Source organism: Halichondria panicea, chromosome 3 (assembly GCF_963675165.1).
Source record: "Halichondria panicea chromosome 3, odHalPani1.1, whole genome shotgun sequence".
Taxonomy (NCBI): Eukaryota; Metazoa; Porifera; class Demospongiae; order Suberitida; family Halichondriidae; genus Halichondria; species Halichondria panicea.
In genome coordinates this window covers 2,271,849-2,295,290 of record NC_087379.1, presented here as the reverse complement: position 1 = coordinate 2,295,290, position 23,442 = coordinate 2,271,849, and the positions used below count along the sequence as shown (strand labels likewise).

Sequence of the window (23,442 nt, the reverse complement as noted above, 5' to 3'; positions counted from 1 at the left end):
TTAGACACGTTAGCAATAATTTAAAGTCATGAATAATAATAATTAATTAAAACATTGAAAACTAGCTGTATCTAACAATTAATGGTTAATTAAAACACACTGAATGTTTATTCTGACAAGGCAGCAATTTCTTTAGTTGCTTTCTTTAGTTGCTTCGGACATACTTGTATCGTGAGCTAAAACTTCCGACAATTTTTCCAGAGCTTTAGATTCTGTGGGGGTGCTTGCAGGGGTTGTTTGAAAGGGCTGCGTATCTCCCACATGTGCATTAGTTTCATGGGATGAGGGTTGTGTCTCAAGAGGAGGTATACTTGACTGTATTTGGGGTGTGTGGCTGCTAGTCGGAGGATTAAGAATTTGTGGTAATGGAGAAATATTGCTTCCATCGCTTGAGCTCTCATAATCGTCCTCGTCTGATTCCAGCAATGGCTCATGTCGTACGTCACGTGACATGCTCATAGAGTACCCCAGTTCTTCTGAGCCGACTGAGGTGATGGAGATCCTACGTGCAGGAGGTGGTGGACGGAGTGAAGCCTGCTGGGGGTTTGCCCTCGTAAATAGATCCGGTTGAGCCCTAACGGGGGTTCGTAGGGATGGTGGGGGACCTCCAGATCCTGCAGAAGTACTGTAGAAGTTGGGTCTTGTAACAGATGTGGATGTTTGATACGAAGGTCTGGAGGCAATCTGAGAGTATCCTTGGAGACTGGACGAGCGTGAGAGAGGAGGGAGGTTACGAGAGGATATAGATACTTTCTTTAGTGGACCAAGAGTGGGTGGAGCTCTAGGAGTGCTTTGTCGACTCAAAAAAGGTTTTGCGGTTTCACTGTTGGACGGTTTGGGTGTATCCAAACTTTCTGGTGCCTGAGGGCTTGCTGGTGAATTGAACGACTTTCCAAGACTCATAAATCCTTTCCAGTCAGTAGGTGAAACTGGAGATGTAGCCATACCTCCAGTTGACGGAGAGGTTGCTAGGGTGATGCGTCTCAACGGTCTTTGAATTTCAGATGGTCCTCCAATTCCAGTTAACACATCTGATCTTCTTTTCTTCTCGCTTAGTCGACCACATTGCCTCTGGTGCTGGTCCGCCCAATTCTCTAGTTGGCACTCAGGACTGCAATAGCCTTGAGAGCTGCAATTGGAGCATTCAAACTGAGCTGCATTTCCACACACACAAAAGTGCCTCTTTGTTAACTCATTCTCGGTGGAGACCTCTCTCACAAAGATGGGCTTGTCGCCGAATACCAGACTCACAAACTGTTGTTGTTCTGCGGCAGGCTCAATATCACACAACTGTCTGGTCAAGAAATAAAACGGTTTTTGCTTGAACATTTCAAAATTATCAGCCAGCTGGTATCTCAGTTCACGAAGGCGTATCGACGGCAGGACGTTCATTTTTCCGATCAGCTTTCTTTCCCCCTTGTCAGCACAGAGAATGATTTGCATCGGGACTTTAGATTCTTCTGGGGTGAGAGGACCAGCTTTAGTTAGTTTAACCTTTTCATCACCATCTGTTTCGTCCGTAGCTGGACTGATTTTAACCTTCTTGGAATGTTTCTTTCTCCACACAAAAAACACGATTAAAAGAGTCACAATAACTGCTGCTATTACTAGTAGAACAATAATCACCGCAGCAATTGCACCAGCTGGAGACGGCACAGTTGGAGGAGGGATGGTAGTTGCTGGGGTTGTAGGAGGTGGAGGTGTGGTTGTAGGTGTGGTTGGTTCCGGAGTGGTGGGGGGTGGCGTGGTTATGGGAGGTTGTGTGGTTATCACAGGGGGTGGGAGAAGTCCAATAACAAACTCTGTCAAATGATCGAATTCGCATACAAAGTGATCTTGACCAGAATAGGATACGATCGTGAGGGGTTGTATACTATCCAAACGCCACTCGTTAGTCGCGAATCCACTTCCGCCACCCACATTCCTGTACAGGCACAGAGGTCGATAGTCACTTGGGACACTTGCACGCATTGGAATCAAAATCCGTATAGGAGATGGCAAATCTGAAACTTGGAGATATGAGTTCTGAGACGGAATTGAAATTGATGCGGAAACAATGTCAGAGAAGATACTAACACTTTGAGGATTGGAACCTTCTATTTGAGATAGCAATGAGTTGCTAGAATTACCGTCTAAAGGCAATACATTTGAGCCAGGGTTGAGAAAATCAGATCCAAACTTTGCTCCAGACACACAGGTTTCGACACAAGGTCTGTTGGTAGTGGAACAGGTTTGTGCTTCGAATAAATCATTGATGGCATTTTGGAAGTCCACTATGCCACCAGAGAGATCGAACGCTCCATTCGGTTGTGCTATATCAACATACAGTTGTGACAGTCCATTATCGATCACACTAGCTTGCTGCCCTGCATTCTTAGCCTTACACAGAAGCCTGCTCACTAGGTCCACACTTAGCACATAATCACTTGATAGTTGCGGATTCAATGATGCACTCAAAATATTAGCCAGAGGTTTTAGAAGATCATCCGCCATAGAATCTGTTAGAAAGTTCGATGCCACTTTTGTATAGCTGTTTTGAAGGTACAAAGGCTCTCCATCATTTTGAGTTAGAATCGATTCAGTGGTCTGCTCAAATTGAATTTCACTATCGTACCATTGCAGTATAGTTTTGATGATAGGGGCGATCCTGTTTTGTTGGGTAGTGTCGATAATGCCTCCATTAGCTGTGAGATGAGACAGCACTGTGTTCACAAGTTGGTAGTTATTTTGAGAGGGAGGAAGATAGTCATTAAATACACTCACAATAAGATCCAGTATTGCCGCTCGTGTGTTTGCATATACAACACTTCGTGAGTTCATTTCGAGAGTCACTGGTACTAAATTGGATAGGACTCTGTTCCAATCTTTTGTTGATACTAAAACGTCATTAAGATTTGTGATAATATTTGTGAAGCTAGCTTCATCGCTCAGAGCAGAGTTAGGGTTGACGGTTACTTCTGTCAGAGCATCAGAGCTTCCACCATTTCTATCGAACACCCGAACCAGTAGCAACAATTTATTGTTGCTTGCAGGAAGAAAAGTTGATAGCTTACTCGAAACTTGAATGCCAGATATCCAACTTATCACGTGATCAGGTACAGAAGTCACACTCGTATCGATATTATCGTCTTCAATAATTCCGAAAGCAAATTGGAAAGGACTACCGTCTGGGCTACCAACACTGTTTATAGCTTCCAACGTAAATTCAGTCTCCAAGGCAACACCGCTAGTGGGGGTGGCTTGTAGCTGTGTGAGTTTCGGGGGAGATGATGGTACGATGGTCACCTGACTGTACACTGCTCCCTCATTGGTCAGAGCTGTCAGCCTGAACGTATAGCTTAGATCAGGGGTGAGGGTGTTTGGAGAAAGAATGAGATTCGCTCGACTGGTTACATTTAGAGCAATGGAAGTAGGTAGAGGGATGGATGAATAATCGGAGAGGGAGGTGGTCTCAGTAGTAGGTGGGGTTTCGTAGGTGACTTGACTTTGAACGATAGCTTGGTCTGTTACGTCAATCATTCCTTGTCCTAAAGAGGAAACAGAGCAAAAAGTGAATAAAATTGCTGGGCAAGTAGACTATGTAGTCTCACACATTCAATATATACGTCTAAAGCGCAGTTTTCTGTATTGCTGTGGTTTGCAGTGGTACATATACCTGCAACAGAACATTTTCAGCCTAAAAATATTCATATTATTTTGATGCTTGGAAAATATTTGTTAGAAGTACATGTTGTTTGAGTACATGTACACTACAAAGCGCAAATTGCAAAAGCAAAACAAGCTGGCATGTACGATATTAAGATCAGAAAACGCTGGTTGTAAATAAACACTCTCCTAGTGTATGATTACTGATCCACTCACCAATAATGTCCAGTGACTCCCAGGAGACAGTCTCCACGGGAACAGACGAGAACACGAATCCCTCCATGACAATTGTCTGAGATGACACAACAGATCTTGGCAGGCTGATCTCGACAATGGGGGGGCGATTAGCGACAACTTCGATGGTCACACTTGCTTGAGAACTGTCTTCTTCTCGTTCTAGTACCAGAGTGAATGTGTAAATCCTATTAGCCTCCAAATGAGACGCTGGAAATGAAATAAACTCTGTTCTTGGAAGGGATATTGGAATGGGAATGAGTCCAGTTTGGGAACGATTATAGCAAGCATCCAAAGACCCAACCACCTGACAACTCCACGAGAAACTAACAGAAGGATCTTGAATAGAGTTTCGACCATTCAGCACAATATCTCGGCTTTGTGACACCATTCGATCACCACTTTCGACTCCAGCTTGTAGGAATTGCCGTAAAATAGACACACCCACGTCTTCTCGGACAGACACGGAGCTATCACCGATGATAACTCGTACTGATAATGTGTAGTTAGTATTTTGCTCAAGGTAAGTTTCTGGTATGATAATCATGGGAGAGGAGGTTTTCAAAGACGAGAGGTCGACTTCAGAGGTGATACCACGTCTTTTATCGATAATTTTTATCAGTGTCCACACATAATCAAATGCCTGAGGTTCATTAGAACATTGAGGTGTGGTCACAATGCTTTGCACAATCAAATCTTCACCAGCTCTCAGTATCTTGTTTGCATCGATGTACACAAACGAGCTTGGCTCGTTATCTTTGAGAAGCAGAACACTTTCAGTTTCACTTTCAAGTCCAATTGAATTAATCACATACAGCTGCAGATAGTATTCTGTTTGAGGTAGGAAAAGATCAGAATCAAGTGTGATCGCAGGCGAGCGAATGCCGAAGGATTCAATTGAGGTGACGATATCAGAATAGTTGGTTAGTGTGCTGTCTTGAACGCGAATAGCCCAGTAGTATTCTAGACCACCATATCCCGGAAACTGGGAATTGATTCCTGAGAATGTGACGGGGCCACAAGCTGGAATGGAAAGTGGCCCGTTTAATACGGCTTGAGGGCGAACTATATTTCGGACTTGGTCAACAAGAGATGGTGTACTCTCAACTGCAAAGGAATATAGTTGACCTCTACTTAGTAAAATATTCTCGGCAAATGAAGTAGGAGAATTGACTGTTATACTAGCGGAGCGTGGAAGAGAGATAACAAGTTGCCGTTGGCTACTATCAGCCCAGTTACAATCAGCATTTCGACCACCAACCAAAGAGAGAGTATCAAGTGTCAGAATCTCCGAGCATCTCAAACTAAAAATGGGTGCTAGTTCAACCTGTCTATCAAACTCAATAAGTAGGGTGGATAAATCAGTGGAAAAATGCACGGAGTTCACTATTGGAGCGCTGTATCGATAGGTAAAAATCGTAGCAGATGTATCAATGATCCCAGACTCCTGTCCGTCCAATGAGAGCCTCAGTGTCACCTGACAGGGGATATCGGCTGGGGGCAGCTGGCAGGATATCTCTGACTCACTGATGAAGGTGGCTGGTATAGACAGCGGGTTTTGTGAGCTTTGGCTGTTAAGGCACTGTTCAAAGTTGTAAAAAAAGCATTCTTGAAATGTGGTGTTGAGAAAGTTTGAGCCGATAAAGGACACCACACCCTCAATGTTCGTCTCAATATGAGGGGGTGCTATAGAGTCTATGGTAACATCGCTATAGTCGTCGTAGAAAAACGGAATCGGATTTGAGAAAGGACCATTTTCAATTTGGACCTGGACTGAAAATTCCCGGATGTAGATTTGGTTCTGGATGGTCGGTCCTGTAATGCAGCGCACTGTCGACTGGTCAATGGGAATTGCAAATACCGGTTGCTGTTGCTCTAAGTCAGGTGACTGAAAGTGACAAGTTATTCGTACAAAACGACCAACAACATTATGAAACGTGTACGGAGCTCCACAGTTCGATGAGTTTCGGTCAAATTCAAACTGCAATAGTTCGGTATCGTTTAGAAATAAGCCTGCTCCTCGAACAATAACTTCTGTACCGCCAGACCGAGGTCCCCTGTTAGGAGTAACGGTGTCCAGTTGGAAACAGCCGCAGTTATTACCACCACATTCTCCACAAGAGTCAATCGTTTGTCCACTAGCCACACCCCCATCACACCCCACACACGAGCTGTCGTCACCTCCACACACTCCACATTCGTCCATCGAGTAACCAGCTGTAAGGTTAGTGCCTCCGCCCACACACAGGTCGCAGGAATCCATTGTAGCCGTACCATAGCATACACCAGTGCAGTCTCTGTTCTCGACGATCACACCGTTCTCATTGGTTAGTTGGCACACTCCACAGCTGTCAGTGATAAACGGTCCATTGCACACACCTGTGCAGTCCATATTGCGGTTGAATTGGAAGGTACTTCCCGGGCCAGTGCAGTCACCACAGTCGTCAATGACGGCCTCACCGAAACACACTCCAGCACAGTCACTGTACAAGGGAAAAGCAAAGCATTCAGTTTCAAGTTATAATGGAAGGTGGTGGATGCAAGCTGGAGAATGGTTGCTTTAGCTAGATTCAGTTTGGTGCTAACCGGTATAATTATAGCAATCAATTGCAAGCACACAGAGCCTTCGATTATGGGCACTCAATTAGCTAGCAAAAGCTTAATGTCAATAGTTACTTACATGTCAGAGTTTGGTTGGTGTTGAGTGTTCCCTCCTGAGCAGACATCACAGCTGTCCATTACGGCATCGCCATAGCAATCTCCATTGCAGTCCACAAATACAGGATCCAGGAATAGAAAACCATCTCTTGGGGTATCTGTAGGTATAGAGATAGCGCTAACACACTCAGTGCACTCTCCAGATACAGTTTCAGAGAATGGAATGTAATCGCATCCTAGACAGGTAGATTCCGTTGATACTGTTGTTGTCCCGCACTCATCACATGCATCATAGACTGCGTTGCTTCCTGTCACACCATCACAACCGTCACACGAGTCACCACCTCCACCACACACACAGCAAGCGTCATGTACAAGCCCAGAGTTAATTTGTCCGTCACAACCAAATCTAGCAGCCTCGACAACAAGAACATTATCACTGAATCTTCCCTGGGGGTACAGCAATGACTGTATAGTGTCGACAGTGGGGTTAGTATTAATGTTATACGTCAATATTTCACCGCTGGGGGCTATGCCTTCTACAGATCCATCCCATATTCTAACACTAATTGAAGGGGCAGTCATGTTATCCCAGAATACACCGGGGTAGGAAATGTATCTTAATCGATCGTTGCTACGGAGAAGAAGTGCTCGAGTGTCTGAGAGCTCAAGTTGATTAGGAGATGGAAAGTCTATCCAAACATTTGAGAGAGGGTCGTAATTATTTTCGCTGCTGTTCCAGTTACCACGATGGTATTGCCAGACCCCTTGCGTATCTGTGTCCATAGCGACTACAGCCACGCCCACAAAATTGCTGTCTCCATCATACGTGAAACGAGAGAAAAATGTGTTAACATGAACACCGTGATAATGCTGTGGTTGATCTCCATGGCAACCAGCCCCAGGGCCATAAGACACATCTGTAAAAGAAAAATAATTATGTAACAGAAAGAGGTTGAGGAATTGATGGGTAAAGATCATTAACTTAACAAGCGATTAGCATGCTCCAACCTAAAGGGTAAAGATCAGTTTCTCAAAAACGAATTATTGCTCTCAAATCACTAACGGAATTATGCTCATGCTCTAACACAAGTGGTAAAGATCAATAACCAACAACTGCAAACAACTTCATTGCTCACCTTGCAGGATGTCTAAGACAGGGAAGCCCAATAGAGAGAGAGTAGCGTTCACATTCTGAACCAATGCAGTAACTTCATTAAATGGTTGTACATCTCCCTCCACAGAGAAACTCACAGACGCCCTGAGGGGGAATATGCACTGATAAAACAGAATAGAAAGCAACTCTCCCCTAATATACTAAACATCAACAGCCTAAGTTAATAAGATACATGTAGGGAATACATTTCCTCACCTGTTTTCCACAAGTGGTGATATTTTCTTTATATCCACTGCCACTTCAAGAGTGAGTAGCAGGAAATCAGATAATCTATTCCTCTCAGTTCTCATATCGGATACTTCTCTGTCAACAACCAAGGTGAAGATACGCTCGTAACGGTACGCTAAGTGATAGGGGATTGGGTCGAGTAGAACCCGATCATCCAGTAAAACCGGTTTGTCTTGCATACAAATCACATTGACTTCCACCCTCTCCCACTCGTTAAGGTTCGTAGTTGACAGAGCAGGTGTAGATGAATTCACATCAGGTGCGGCTACTACGAGGAAACCATTCTCTAGAGGGAAGGATTGATTCCAATAGCCGTCCCATGGGCGAGCCAAAATATGTTCAGGACCACAAAACTCTACAGCTGGCAAAAATCTGAGCCTAGCCATTGTCCCTAGCAACAATATATCTCCACTGTCAGCGTTAGTCAGTACAGATCTCAAATTAACAAATGTTTTTGCATCTCCTGTACTCGACACCTGCCATACACCAGCGGCTTCAGAAGGCAGAGAAATCGCAACTCCAGGATTTTGTCCACGCTGCAAAGATTCTATTCTTTCTCTCCTGGTAGGGTTAACGAGAGTCACCTGTTCGTAGTACGCTTCTCTTACGCTGCTAGGTAACAACTCCTCAGAAAAATCTTGTGAGACGATGTCTTCAAATCCTTCTATTCGGTCTTCAGCTAGTTGTTTAAAGTTAGGAATGTCTACTGATAATACGATATCGAAGAGTTGGTTGCCAAGGTTATCAGCAAATACAACGTCTTCTTGGATGCTTGACAGCTGCAAAGATGCTTGTGTGTTGAACACAGGTCTTGTTATAAGTGGTAGAATAACAATTACAAGGAGTGTAGTGTTTTCACTGTAGGCACTGGTTGGAGTGTAAGGCAGTGTACTCTCGTAACTAGGAGTGTGCAAGCGTACAAGATCAGATGTGGGACTGATAAATTCGTCAACATTTCCATCCCATAGTTTAACTCTCAACCAAATAGCACCGTCCAATTCTATAGCTCTCCTCACAAACCTCACTATAGCGTTGCTTGGTAACACAAGAGCATTACTCTCCGACAACACTCCAGCATCGATAGGTGTCCAGCTGGTCGACATATTGGAGCATACTCCAGTAATATCAGATGGTAAATCTCCACAAAGCGCATACTGCCATTCTCCGTATGAGTCTTGTACACTAGAGGTCTGCACTATGGCCACACTAAGCAGTTCTCCTTGAGCATCTACAGCTGGTTGTGTGAAGTTTCCAAGCAACAATGACACCACAAAACCATCGTTGGTCCTATCCAGTGAAAAATCTTCAACAGTTTCGAGGTAAATGAGAGGATAATTGGCTACAGGTGCAATGTTCGGAAGCTCACACCTTGCACTAGCCTCCAGGCATCGATCGAGTATATCACAATAGTAGCCATCTGTACCACAACACCTGACAGAGTCGTTCACACATTCGCTCGTATCAGCGCACAGTACCAGGTCACCGGGACACGCTTGACAAAGATCGGGTTCCGTTAGTACATGGCATTCATTTAGTGCTTCACAAAATACAACGCCTTCGCTGGTACAGTTTTGAGTCAAGTTGCTTGCGATCTCACAGTACCTCGAATTATCACTTCTTTGAATCAGAGCCTGTCCAGTTAGGCACGTTTCGTTGGTTTGATCACATGACTCGGTGAGTGATATCACATGACATATATCGGTGGTAGGACAAACGGACATATCTTCAGGGCAAACTCCTGCACATGCTCGGTTCGTAGGTAAGCAGGTCTCCATGGCAACACAGGGGACAAGGCCAGTATCTAGACAATAGTGAGAGAGACAGACTCTACGTTGTGGAGAGAGCGCCTGTAAAAAAAAAACAAGTAAAATACATGCATGCTGTATTGCACAAGTACAGCAGTTCATGCTGAAAATAGTAAAATACAGATGCTTTTTCAATTTACATGTTTACTATGCGAGCTTCACAATAACGCATTGCAATGCAGACTTACATATTGTCCCAAGCAGAAGGGATTGCATTCGATGTGGGGGAAGATGTCAAATGTGCAGTTCACTTCTCTTACAACAGTACAGAATCCATCGCTGTTACAAAACTGACCGTCATCGACAATTTTCAATAGTACAGTCACATTCGTACTGTATATGCCATCAAAAGCCGTCACCACAAGCTGGTATCCAGGAAGTGCGGCCGTCTCCGGGGTAACTGCTGCGGTTGTAATCCGACTAGTGTTCCTGTCAATACTAAACAGCCCGCCACTAGTGTCACTGTCAATAGAATACATTATTTCTTCGCCTACAATATCAGCATCTGTCGCTATCGTCATGCCAACAGTTTGGTCTTGTCCGAGGAGTCTCACCACTGGGAACGAGTAATTGGACTGGCGAAAAACAGGTGGATTGTCGTTAAGATCTTGAACGATAATTCTAACAGGTATGCTTTGTGAGCGCTGAACAGCGTAGCCAGAGTCAATGGCAGAGACGAGAATCTCAATGACATCAGCAAATTCCCTGTCAATGATGGCAGCTGTAAATACCTCACCAGTTGTAGAATTAATCCTGAATAACGGGATACCATTGTTTTGCACGTTGACCGTAATCTGATAAGTGATATTGACTGTATCCGGGTCAGTAGCTTCTGTCTGTATCAGAAATGAACCGATCGTTACATTTTCAATCACAACAACTGTGTAAGACGACTCCGTAAACTGGGGGTTGTGATTATTGATGTCAATGACGCTAATATTAACCCCCGCACAACTTTTTCTGGGGGGTGATCCAAAATCAGTAGCTGATACTGTCAGCGAGTAAAAAGATTGCTCAAGAAAATCAAGAGAGGTAGACAACTCAATCAGGCCTGTCGAGGGGTCAATTGCAAACATTTCTCTAGTATCTCCAGACTCAATGCAGAACTGTATCATTGCCGAGGGGTCATCAGGATCAACAGCTGAGATATCTGCAACTCTGTAACCACTGGAAACGGTTTCCGGTATCTCAACGTAATAGCCAGTAGGCTGTGAGAAGAGGGGGGGAAACATGTTATCAGCAGTCACATCAATGAATATTGTTGTAGTGTCGCTCCGTGGTTGGGGATTTCCCCTATCCGAGACTAAACCCGAGATGACATATGATGATGTAACGCCCTGAGTGAGGTTGAATGTCGTGTTCGTCACTAGAGTGCCTGAAGTGGTGTTTACGACAAACGACAGCGGAGTGCTTAGGTGAGTGATAGAGAATACAAGCTCGGCATTGGATCCTGAGTCAGCATCTTCAGCTTCCAGTATCAAGATTTCAGTTCCAACAGGAGTTGACGCCAATATCTGCACTCGATAGAAGTTCTCACTAAAAATTGGGTCGTTGTCATTGCTGTCCGTGACCTGTACAATAATTTGAGCTGTACTAGATAGCGTAGGGGTTGCTAGGTGATTGGTTGCTATAACGGTGAGATTGTGCAACCTCTGCTCCTCATAATCTAACAGATTGACCACTACCAAATCATCAGTTATCGGATCAATAGCAAAGTTCTCTCTTTCATTTCCAATTTCCAGTAGTGATATTTCTAGTTGGCTGTTCACTCCATTAGAATCCCTATCAAAAGCTCGTAGCACTAGCAAGGTGGTCTCTAGCTCAACAAGCTCAGATACTACAATGGTGTACACTGCACTTTCAAACACTGGGGCATTGTCATTCTCATCCAGTACCCTGACAGTGACTATTGCAAATATCGATGGTGCAACGCTTGTTTCGATGTTGAATACATATATGGGTGTCGCTTCATAGTCCAGGCGACCAATCAGAATAATGCTTCCATTCTCATTTACATTAAATAGTTCAGAGCCACCAACAATTTCAAAGCTATTATCGCTAACAAATCCAACAATCGATCCGATATCAACTGATTCAGCAACCTCAAACAAAAAAGCTGGTTGACTGAAGAGTGGTACAGTGATAGCATCAGACAATGGCACCACAGTCACATGAATAGTCACATTAGTCACATAATCTCCGTTGATAGCTTCCAGTGTCAGTATACCACTACCATTATTATCCAAGGGATTACTGACATATACAGTGCCTTCCAGCTCATCCACATTAAAGTAACCATCACCGCCACTCAATCTGTACTCAATCAAAGAGTTTGAATCGTTGTCATTGGCAATGAAATATCCAATAGGAGTGCCTACCACAGCATTCTGTGCAACGTCCACAGAGTACGAGGGGCTAGTAAAAGTGGGTGGAGCCTCATTGATATCACTGAGGGAGATGAGGACGATAGCAGTGTCCGTGAGGGGGGAGGGGAGGCCATTATCTGAGACCATTAGCGTGAGGGTGTAAGATGGAATGGCCTCAAAATCGAGGGCCTGTGTAGGAGTGATGATACCAGAGAATAGGTCGAGATCAAATGCATTGTTTGTGCTTCCTTCAACTATTAAATAGGTCAGGTTTGCGTTGAGATCAATGTCCAAATCTGATGCACTTACGGAGAGAATTTCAGAGCCAATTTCGATTGATTCTGGAATTGAAATTGAGTATGTTCTATACTCAAACCGGGGTGGGTTATCATTCACATCTTGTACTGTAACCTCGACAACCGCTGTTGCCGTAAACTGTGGCGTTCCCAAATCAACGACACGCACACCAAGTGTATAAGATGGTGTAACCTCGCGATCCAAATAATCAGAAGTTGTTATCAGTCCAAATATTTCATTGACGGCAAAAACGCCACCAAGATTCCCGGAGAGAATGGTGTATCGAAGCTCTGAGTTAGTGGTTGCGTCTGCATCAGTTGCTGGAATCTGAAACACTGAAGTACTGAGAATGGAATTTTCAGGAATGGAAATCCGATACAATTCGGCATCAAATAACGGTGGATTATCGTTCAAATCGAGAACTTCAACATACACTTGAGACGTGTTTGAAAGAGGCTCTTGTCCGCCATCGGTAGCTATCACAAAGAAACTATAACTCCTCACCAGCTCGTAGTCGAGGGCACCCATTAATAGTAGTATTCCACTTTGCTCTCCAATACTGAATATACCATTGAAGTTATCAGAGATCGTGAAAGTGATGTTTGCATTTTCATCAATGTCTCTGTCTGTTGCTCCGATAACAAGTATCAACGTACCAACAGCTGCATCTTCAGGTAGGCTCATTATGTATTTGGTTGAGTTCAGCACAGGCACATTATCGTTGTTGTCAAGGATACTTATTTGAACTGTTGCCATACCCATTAGCGACGGTACACCTCGATCAGTGGCCGTTATGTAGATCACAAACTTGTCTTGTCGTTCTCTATCGAGTCCAGCGTCTAGCAACACTTCACCATTAGTTGCATTTATGGAAAAGAACGAAGAATCGTTTCCAGGCAACAGCGTGTATTGGAGCACGCTATTCTCGTTCAGATCTGCATCAACAGCCTCTACTGTTAATAAAACTGTTCCAACTGTCGTGTTTTCGAGCAATGATATTGTGTATGGAGATTCTTGAAACAATGGAGCGACATCATTCAAATCTAAGAGGGTAACGTTAACTATAACCTCAGTACTGCGTTGGAGCACACCACCCTCATCAGTTGCTACAGCAACAAAGCTATACACTTCCTGCTCCTCCCTATCCAGTACAAATGAAGAGAATATTTCACCAGACGTGGAGTTGATTACAAAGAAGCTAGTGTTCGTGAGTGAATAAGAAATATTCTGAATATCCAAATCAGTAGCTCTCACACTTCCTATTAGCGTCGACAAAGGTACGTTTTCGTTGATTCTAAATGAATAGGAGGTTTGGTCAAAGATAGGTGGATTGTCATTAAAGTCTTGTAAGATAATCGTCAGGGTTGCAGTTGCATTCAGTTTAGGAGATCCATTATCTGATACTGTTATCTCTAGGACATGAATAGCTTCAGTTTCCCTGTCCAGGATTCCGGCAACATATACTAGACCAGTAGTTACATTAACGCCAAACAGCGATCTGTTTTGACCACCGGAAATATCGAAGCTCAGCTCTGAATTAGCGATAGTTGCATCATCGTCAAAGGCTCTCAGCGCTATGGCGTCACCACCGATAGGTGTGGCTTCCAATAGAGGAGTTACATAGTCACTTTGCTCAAAGTATGGTGCTTCGTCATTCAAATCAGTCACTTGTATGTCTATGGCGACCTTTGAACTCTGGTACGGCAGTGCTTGTCCATTGCTAGCATTAACAGTGATGGTATAGTTAAGTGCATACTCAGCATCGAGTTCAGAGGCAACAAAGATTTCACCACTCGTTCTGTTCACTTCAAATGCATTAGTGGGGGGTGTTACAGATTCCAGAGTAAAGTAGATATTAGCGTTAGTACCCAGATCATTATCAGTTGCCGTGACAATCAACAATGGTTGTAAGAGTGATACCATATTTTCGTTGATGGTAGCAGTGAATGGGAGGTTGATAAAAAAAGGAGGAAGATCATTTTCGTCAAGCACCATTATATTTATAATGGTAGTATCGCTAAGTGACACTGTTCCATTGTCTCTAGCCATCACCGCAATGCTATAACTCTCAATATTTTCACGGTCGAGTGGTTGTGTGGTAGTTAAATTACCACTGATCGAATCAATCACAAAATGACCCACAGAGGGAGATATTGATACTATAGAGTAAGACAGTTCAGCATTATTGCCAATATCTGCATCGAAGGCCGCTGCTTGAAACACAAAACTGCCTGAGGGTAAATTCTCGAATACAGTTGCCGAGTACACAGTCTGTGAAAATTCCGGTGGTGAATCATTTTCGTCCAAGATAGTAACCACAACAATAGCGGAACTAGAGAGAGAAGGTGTGCCTCTATCGCGAGCTACGACCATTAAACGATACTCATCTCTCATCTCTCGATCAAAGCCACCAATCAGAGTTCTGATAACGCCTGTAGTGGGATCAATGGTGAAACTTCCAGTCTCTGTACGCAACTCAAAAGTTATCTTAGAATTATTCCCGACATCTCGATCTTCAACGGCTACTTGTATGACACTCTCTCCCATTGGAGAAGATTCTGATATCCCCACTTGGTATGTTTCAAGAGAGAACATAGGCACCTCATCATTCCGGTCAAGTACGTCAATAGTCACACAAGTGGTGCTGCTCAGTTGTGTTTGGTTGAGAGGGGAGTCCCTGGCCTGAACAATGAGCACATAGTTGGCCCGCTCTTCTCTGTCGAGAGATCTATTGGACAAGACCAATCCAGTTCGGGAATCAATGGAGAATGGTATGTCAGATGAGATATTGCTAGGGAGAACAGAATTGCAAAATAATTGGCTGCCGCAAACTTCAATACACTCGGACCGGTTCCAAACTTGGCTGACAATTGAAAACCGTATATCAGCGTTTGCTCCACTGTCAATATCTGTCGCTTCCACAGTCACTATTGGGGTGTTGTTTTGTAAATTCTCGGGGAGAGAACCCTCAAAAAAGGCAGCTGTAAACTGAGGTACGTTGTCATTGACGTCTATCACATGTACAGTCACAGGAGAACTATCTTGCAGTGTAGGGACACCTCCATCACTAACATTCACCAGAAAGAAATAGCTAGAAATGGTTTCTCTATCTAAAGCACCGCTTAAATCAATCGAACCGTTTGATGAATCAATTACAAAGGTAGTCTCGACTTCAGTATCACCCAAGGGGTCTATGGAATAGTTCAATAAAGCGTTGACTCCTGAGTCTTCGTCAATAGCCATGACAACCAGTACTAGGTCCCTCAGCAAGGAATCTTCAGAGATAAATACGGTATACCTCTCTTGCAGCTGGGGTGCATTATCATTGCGATCTTTGATATAAATCGTTACATTCACTTGACTGGATAGTCTGGTTTCAATCGGCCCAGTGTCAGTTGCCATAACAATAAGGCTGACCTCCTGTACGAACTCGTAATCAATGTCACCAGCCACTTCAATCACGCCAGAGTCGGGTACGATATTAAACAACTCACTATAATTTCCGCTAACAATAGAATATAGCACAGTGCTGTTTTCGCCAAAGTCCTGGTCGGTAGTGAACACTTGTAACACACTTGTACCCGTCGGTTCGTTCTCGAACACACTGCCATTGTAATTAGCTGATGTAAAAGCAGGGGCAAACTCGTTTATGTCAATAATTTGAATAATGACCTCGACAACCCCTGTTAGGGGCGTGGTCCCCATGTCTATGGCTTCAACAATGAGTGTATATGTATCTTGCTCCTCTCGATCAACGGTTGAGATTAGGAAAATATCACCAGTTGTATCGTTGAGATAAAACGTGCCAGTGCCATCCACAAACACATCACTAGAGGAGCCGTTAAAATGGTACGTTAGTTCAGAGCTCTCCCTGAGGTCTGTATCTATAGCAACCACTGTAAGTACAAACACACTATACGAGGAATTTTCCGGCAAACCTACAATGTAGGGGCTTTCAGTGAAAGCTGGTACCTGATCATTCACATCTGTTAGAGTTATGTGAAGAAAGGCTTCGGCCAATCGCCCTCCACCGTCTGTAGCTCTCAGCGTTAGGTTGTACACTTGTATCTGTTCACGGTTGAGTAGAGTCGCAACCGATACTACTCCTGTATCCACGGTGATGTGGAAATTACCAATCGGATCGCCATCAACAATACTGTACGCCACCAACCCATTATCAACGTCCACGTTCCCATTCTCGTCTCGTTGAACTTGATCTGCGTCCATTGCCATAACGTTAATCAGTTCCGTACCCACAGTCACATTCTCAGATACAATTACAGCGTATTGAGCTGATTCCCACACTGGACTGTTGTCGTTTAAGTCTCCGATTGAGACTTGCACTATTGCGGTTCCAGTTCTGCCTGGATTTCCTCCATCCCCGGCAATCACTTCAAGAGTGTAGAATGAGTGTCTCTCATAATCCAGCGGATTGTTGATGAATATTTGGCCAGTGAATGTGTCGATTCTGAAGTCAAAGTAGTCATGGTTACCATGCAATCCATATGTGATATCGCCATGGGAACCTTCGTCTTGATCAGTCGCACTAACGTTGAGAAAGTTTAGGCCAGCATCGATGTTCTCATCAAATGTCAAAACGAAGCGAGTTTGGGTGAAAACGGGAGAGAAAGTGTTTCCATTAAGCACGGCAATACTTACATTAGCTTCACTAAAACTTGACAAAAAATCATTTGCAGCAGATATTGTGAAATTAAACTCACGTATACCAAATTCATAATCGAGGTTAGTCCGGAGAAACAAACCACCAGTTTGTGGGTTGATGCCAAAATGCGATTGCACAGTTGAGTCAAGGGTTGTAATAGAATACGTAATGACAGTGGCAGGGAGCGCTCCGTCCTCGTCAGTTGCTATAGCGACAAAAAACGGCTCTAGAATGGGTGCAGTTTCAGAAAGAGCAATGAAAAAAGAACTTGCTATAAACTGTGGAGGGTGTTCATTTACATCAGTTACTTCAATAGTCAGTACTGTATAGGCCGTGGTAGTCTGTCCGCTTATTGTTCCTTCAACAGTCAGCTGGTAGAGACGCTGTGATTCGTAATCTAATGGAGATCTAAGAGTGATAACACCGCTTGCAGTGTCAATACTGAAACGACTAGCAAACTCAGGGCTGAGTGAAAAGATATCGACATTTGATAGCCCTGTAAAGTCGAACACGGTATCACCCACTATGGTATTCTCTGGCAGAGAGGCTGTGAAATTTTGGCTTGCAAATCGAGGTGAAGTTACTTGCCCTTCATCGATGAAAATACTGACACTGGCATTGTATCCATTTAGTCCAGGATTCGAGACACCCAACACCAGCACAACAGTATCAGACTCAGTCAAACTAGACAGAGAGGCAGCAGTAATTAGAATACCCTCACTGTCAGAAGCTAGTTCAAAAAGTCCCAATTCGTTGCCAGCTAGGATGGTAAAAACAAGTTCTGCATTAGTTGAACTATCAATATCATACGCTTCACAATTTGCCACAAATGAGCCGACGTCAGCTGCAAAACTTATTGTTGTGGAGATATTAGCGAAGAACTGAGGAAAATTGTCATTAACGTCAAGGACATGTATCAACACGTTGGTATAGTTACTCAAACTTGGCGACCCTGAATCAGTAGCCATTACCGTTAGAATGTAGAATTCTTGTATCTCAAAATCGAGCTCTCTGATAAGAGAAATGTCACCTGACGTATCATCAAAACCAAAGAACGCGTTTTCCTGCGTAACAGTGAAAGTTATTGTTCCATTTCTTCCTTGGTCTCCATCTTCAGGATTCAGAATGAAGACAGTACTGCCGATGGTAGTGTTCTCCAACACATAGATGTTAATTACTGGCTCGAACGTGGGATGCATGTCGTTCAAATCAGACACATTGATGAAAATATTCACAGTTGAGTACAGTGGGTCAGCTGCTTTCGAATTATTGGCAGTAACTAAGAAGCTGAACTCAGGGGTAACCTCACGATCGATAAATTGTCTGGTGTACAGCACCCCCGTGAGGGGGTCTACGCCGAAATAATCACTGACTCTTGGCGGGAGTGTGTATTCAATTTCCTCATTAGTAGTAGAGTCGACGTCCGTAGCAAGTACTTGCAAGACGGTAGTGCCTGAGGCAAGATTCTCACGGATAGTAGCCGAGTATATATCCTGCTGAAAGATGGGGCTGTTGTCATTGGAGTCCAGTATTGTGATCAGGACAAGAGTAGTATCATTTAACTGCACAGGGGAACCTAAATCAGTTACACCCACTTGAAACCTGTAGTCAGTCTCAGACTCGAAATCAAATACTTCACTCGCCGTAGTTATAACACCAGTCGTTGCATTAACTTGAAACAGGCTCTCGAATGTGGAGTCAAGAATTGAATAGCGCAGTTCACCGTTTAGATCGATATCAATATCAGTGGCTAGTACTGTGAGAATGGATGTGCCCACAACAGCTCTCTCTGCAACCTGCCCACTGTACACAGCACTGTCGAATACGGGACTAAATTCATTAGAGTCTGTCACACTAATAAAGAGTGTAGCATCTGTGTGCAATCGTGGGTTGCCATGGTCACTCGCACGAATTAAAATGTCGTAAAGATCACGGACCTCTCTGTCCAGACTGTGTTGAACAAATGTAACGAGACCAGTTTCTGAATCAAGTTCAAATCTTCCGCTAGTGAAATCCATTAGTATGGAATAAGTGACAAGTGAGTTATTACCGGGACTATCCGCATCCACTGCTTGCACATAACCCACCACTGACGTATTTCCAGGCAGAGTATTCTCAAATATCGATAGATTTAGCGAGCCTGGAACAAATAACGGGGCTACATCGTTAATATCCTCAATACGTATCGTTAACTCGGCCGTGTCTGTTCGTGACGGAGATCCCCCGTCCGTTGCTATGACAGTAACGGTAAATTGTTCTCCTAGCTCCCAATCAACCTCTCCTGCTACGAGGACATTACCAGTGGAAGAATCGACGATAAAGATATCACTTCTTTCTCCGAATAGACTATAAGTGATTTGGTTGTTCGGGCTCTCTGCATCAGCATCAAGAGCAAGTACAGTTGCTATGACAGTTTCATTGGGAGCATTTTCAGTTACATTTGCTGAATAGAGAGTCCTGTTAAACAATGGGGTGTTGTCATTAACGTCTTGTATGTACACTCGGACAGTTGCACTTCCGGTAAGGGGAACAAGGCCGTTGTCAATAGCAACTACCTCGACATAAATTACACTCACATTCTCGCGATCAAATTCGACATTTGAAAATATTTCACCAGATGTAGTGTTTATTGCAAACAGTTTAAAACTGGTTGAATTTTCCGAAATGAAATATTCCAAGTTGGCATTAGTACCGACATCAGAATCAGAAGCATTGACTTGCGTTACTAAGATACCATTTGGCAAATTCTCAGGCAGACTAACATTGTACACAGACTCAGAAAATATCGGAATTTGATCGTTTGCGTCAATAACTTCAAAAACAACAAAACCAAAACCAAACATTTGTGGGACGCCCTGGTCCATAGCGATGATGGTTAGGTTATAGAAGAGCTGCTCAGTTTTGTTCAACACTTCAGTTGTGGAAATGATACCAGAAACAGAATCAATTGTAAATCTTTCAGCTCCAACTCCATCGAATATTCCATATTCCAACCTGGCGTTTATTCCGATGTCATCATCGAGGGCAGTGTAGTTGAGCGGTACTTGTGTGCCTGGGGGCATAAACTCGTACACTTCAGCCGTTGCATTATATTCAAAATAGGGTGGGTTATCGTTTCGATCTCCAATCACTATCGTGATGTTGGTGATTTTCGATTGCTGTGGTATACCGAAATCAATAGTTTCTATAGCAATAATAATACCACCAGGTTGTAGCTCACGATCAAATGTTCTTAAACTTGTAATCAGTCCAGTGGTCTCGTTGAAAGAAAATGAATCATTCTGAGAAAATTCATCGAAAATTTCAACTAAACGAAAAGTAAATTCGCCCCCGACACCAATGTCAGGGTCAAAGGTGTACTGTGACAAAAACACCACCTCAAAACCGGGGCTGTTATTTTCAGGAACTGTTGGGGAAAAGCCGTCGGGAAATGTAATTGAAGGGGCCTCATCATTCTCCTCAGTGAGGTACACAGTAACGTTGACCCTAGCTGTGAACGGATCTGGAAATCCACCGTCGTAAGCTTCAACAACAAAGAAAACGTATGCTTTTACATCAAAATTTAACCTTGAGCTGACAGAAATTTCACCGGAGAATCGGTCAACTACAAAGGAACCAGCTGTATCGAAATCACTCACAATTCTATAATGTATTTCTCCAATTAAGCCAACATCTGGATCATATGCACTGACATTCAATACTACTGTACCAACATTTGTGGTTTCCATGACTGTAACGTTGTATTCTGATTGGTTGAACACAGGTGGATTCTTGTTAACATTGTGTACGTATATCGTAACAGTGGTTGCATCGGCTAAAGGAAAGGATCCGCCGTCTCGAGCTTGGACTGTGAAGCTATACACAGATTGGTTTTCAAATATGATCATTCGTTCTCGGTAAATAACACCATTTGTTTCGTTGACTAGGAAAGCATCAGAATCGGTCGGATCGGGAGTACTAATGAGATATCTTATCTGTCCGTTTGAACCACCATCAGCGTCTGTAGCAATTACTCGCAGAATTTCTGTGCGACGTTTTTGATCATCCAGTATACTAGTGTTGTAGGCGGGGCTAAGGAACACTGGAGCATTATCGTTCATGTCCCCCACGAGGATAGTGACGTTCACCTCGGCTGAGAGTTGGTAAGAATCATTCAGAGGAGCATCAACTGCTCTCACCAAAAGTTCGTAAAAATTCACTTCTTCATGATCTAGAGAAACAACCGCATGAATATCCCCTGTCGAGTTATCAATCGTGAATCTTCCATCACCCCCTGTCAATATGGTGTATGATACAGTTCCATTTGGACCCTCGTCCAGGTCGATAGCTTCGAGTGTGGTAACCAATGCAGGGGGTCTCAGGTTCTCGCTGACAGAGACTGTGTAGGAGGTCTGAGTGAACTGGGGCGTATAGTCGTTGATGTCCAGCAACTTGACTACAACCTGGAGAAAACACGACGAAATAATTATGATCAGTATTACAGTTAACGTAAAATATGCAAGTCATACAGTATGTATAGCCGCTCTGTATCTAGAGTTCTGCATGATGATCGATCCGATTAATTTTGATGCTCTTTCAGATGGTATGCTCAATTCTCAAATTTGGAATGGGCCATAATTTCCTATTTTTGGGAAAATACCATGGACATACATATATATGTATATACAGCCCCCCATGGCATTTTACCAAAAACAGACTTTTGATTTAATACATAAGCTTTCAGTTATTGGACAAATGAACTAAAGTTATGGCACTTTAAAGCTCTCATTTAACGCTAGGTATACAATTATTTTAAGTCACTTGAAATTCAGATGGTATTGGACATGTAGAGAACAAATTAACCCCCCCCCCCTCCTCTTACATGTGTGCTAACAAATTAACCCCCCCCCCCTCTTACGTGTGTACTAACAAATTAACCCCCCCCTCCTCTTACATGTGTGCTAACAAATTAACCCCCCCCTCTTACATGTGTGCTAACAAATTAACCCCCCCCCCCTCTTACATGTGTACTAAGTGTATGACGTACCTGTACAGTGCTTTGCATGGGCTGTGGTATTCCCAGATCCCGAGCCTGTACAGTCAGCTGGACGGTGCTGCCCACCTCTCGGTCCAAGGGGGCGGAGACTTCAATATGACCAGATATGGCATCTATAGAAAAGCTATCAGTCACATCTCCGGATATTATTGAGAAGCGTATCTCTGCGTTGACCCCACGGTCCAAGTCCGTTGCATTTATGTGGTCAACAATTACATAGCCAGGTTGAGTGTCTTCTGGAATAGTCAGGTTAACCCCTAAAGGGCCCAATATCTGCGGAGCATTGTCGTTGGCATCCACTACTTCGATAGTCACAATGGTTACATCGCTTAACCCGCCGCCATCCGTTGCCATAACAGTGAGGTTATAAAAATCGACAGCGTCAATATCGAGCACCACCATTTCACTCACAGACAAACTTCCACTTTGTCTGCCAATCACAAAATGCCCTAGGCTATTTCCAGACGTTATATTGTATAAAATTCGTCCGTTTGTGATCGTAAAGACTTCCACCTCATCTTGAACGTCAGGTGAAATATCAATAACGTTTGTTTCGCTCTGCACCTGGTCTGGATCTGTAGCAGTGATGGTAACGAACGTGGTACCAGCTACCGTGTCTTCTAAGAGTAAGACGAGATTAATTTTGCTCGAAAACGTTGGTCTGTTATCATTCACATCTTGTATGAACACGTTGATGGATGCGGAGGCACTGGTGTCGTCAGGTGTGGTGTAGGTAGCCATGAAGCTGAATTGTGTTTGTGCATTGACGGCATCGCGATCAAACACAGCTCTCGATCTGATTATCCCCGTGGATATGGTCGTATCAGACGTGGTTTCTATGGTGAATAATTGTGCATCTCCAGTTGTGGGTAATGAGAACGTGCCATCAGTTCGGGGCAGTCCAAAAGAGTTCAAATACGAAGCTCTGATTTCTGTAACTGTTGTTCCGTTTGATTGTTCTTCATCGAAACCGACAAAATACGATGCTTGATCAAATTGTACTTGTTGAGCTTGTATCGAGCTTGTTACGAACAACAGCAAAGTCACAATAGCTTGTAGATTATACAACATCTTGTAAAAGTCGTGTAGCTTGACCTGTTTTGTACAAGGTAACAAGTATGCACAAAGCAGACCAGCTACGCCCACTTTTTGTCACCACAATAGTATCTAATTGCTTTTAGCTATGCAACTTGCTATCATAGCTACGCTAGAACAAGCAAACTCTTCTTTGAAACTTATTATTGTATAGTGTTGTTTTTATGTTGCTAAGTTACTAGTTAATTCATCGTATTATGAATATAATTACAGGCTTACGTACGCCCATGCTCCAATTC

At 43.5% G+C, this 23,442-nt stretch overlaps 1 protein-coding gene across 1 annotated transcript; it reads right to left on the bottom strand.

Annotated features, from left to right (window-relative positions):
- Nucleotides 1-5: 5 nt before the first annotated feature.
- Nucleotides 6-23,363, bottom strand: LOC135334378 (uncharacterized). Its single transcript, XM_064529531.1, has 7 exons — nucleotides 22,100-23,363; nucleotides 9,936-21,515; nucleotides 7,910-9,789; nucleotides 7,677-7,798; nucleotides 6,560-7,457; nucleotides 3,862-6,362; nucleotides 6-3,527 (listed from the first exon to the last, which is right to left on the bottom strand). Exons 1-7 carry the CDS (start codon nucleotides 23,177-23,179, stop codon nucleotides 133-135), a joined length of 21,456 nt encoding a protein of 7,151 aa, XP_064385601.1. The 5' UTR covers nucleotides 23,180-23,363; the 3' UTR covers nucleotides 6-132.
- Between the last annotated feature and the right edge of the window lie 79 nt (nucleotides 23,364-23,442).

Bases quoted from the DNA above. Each gene is read 5' to 3' on its own strand.
- LOC135334378 (XM_064529531.1), bottom strand. From the start codon at position 23,179: ATGTTGTATAATCTACAAGCTATTGTGACTTTGCTGTTGTTCGTAACA. The intron at 7,799-7,909 runs GTGAGGAAATGT...ATTCCCCCTCAG, and splicing joins TCACCACTTGTGGAAAACAG to GGCGTCTGTGAGTTTCTCTG. The intron at 7,458-7,676 runs GTGAGCAATGAA...TTTCTTTTACAG, and splicing joins TGTCTTAGACATCCTGCAAG to ATGTGTCTTATGGCCCTGGG.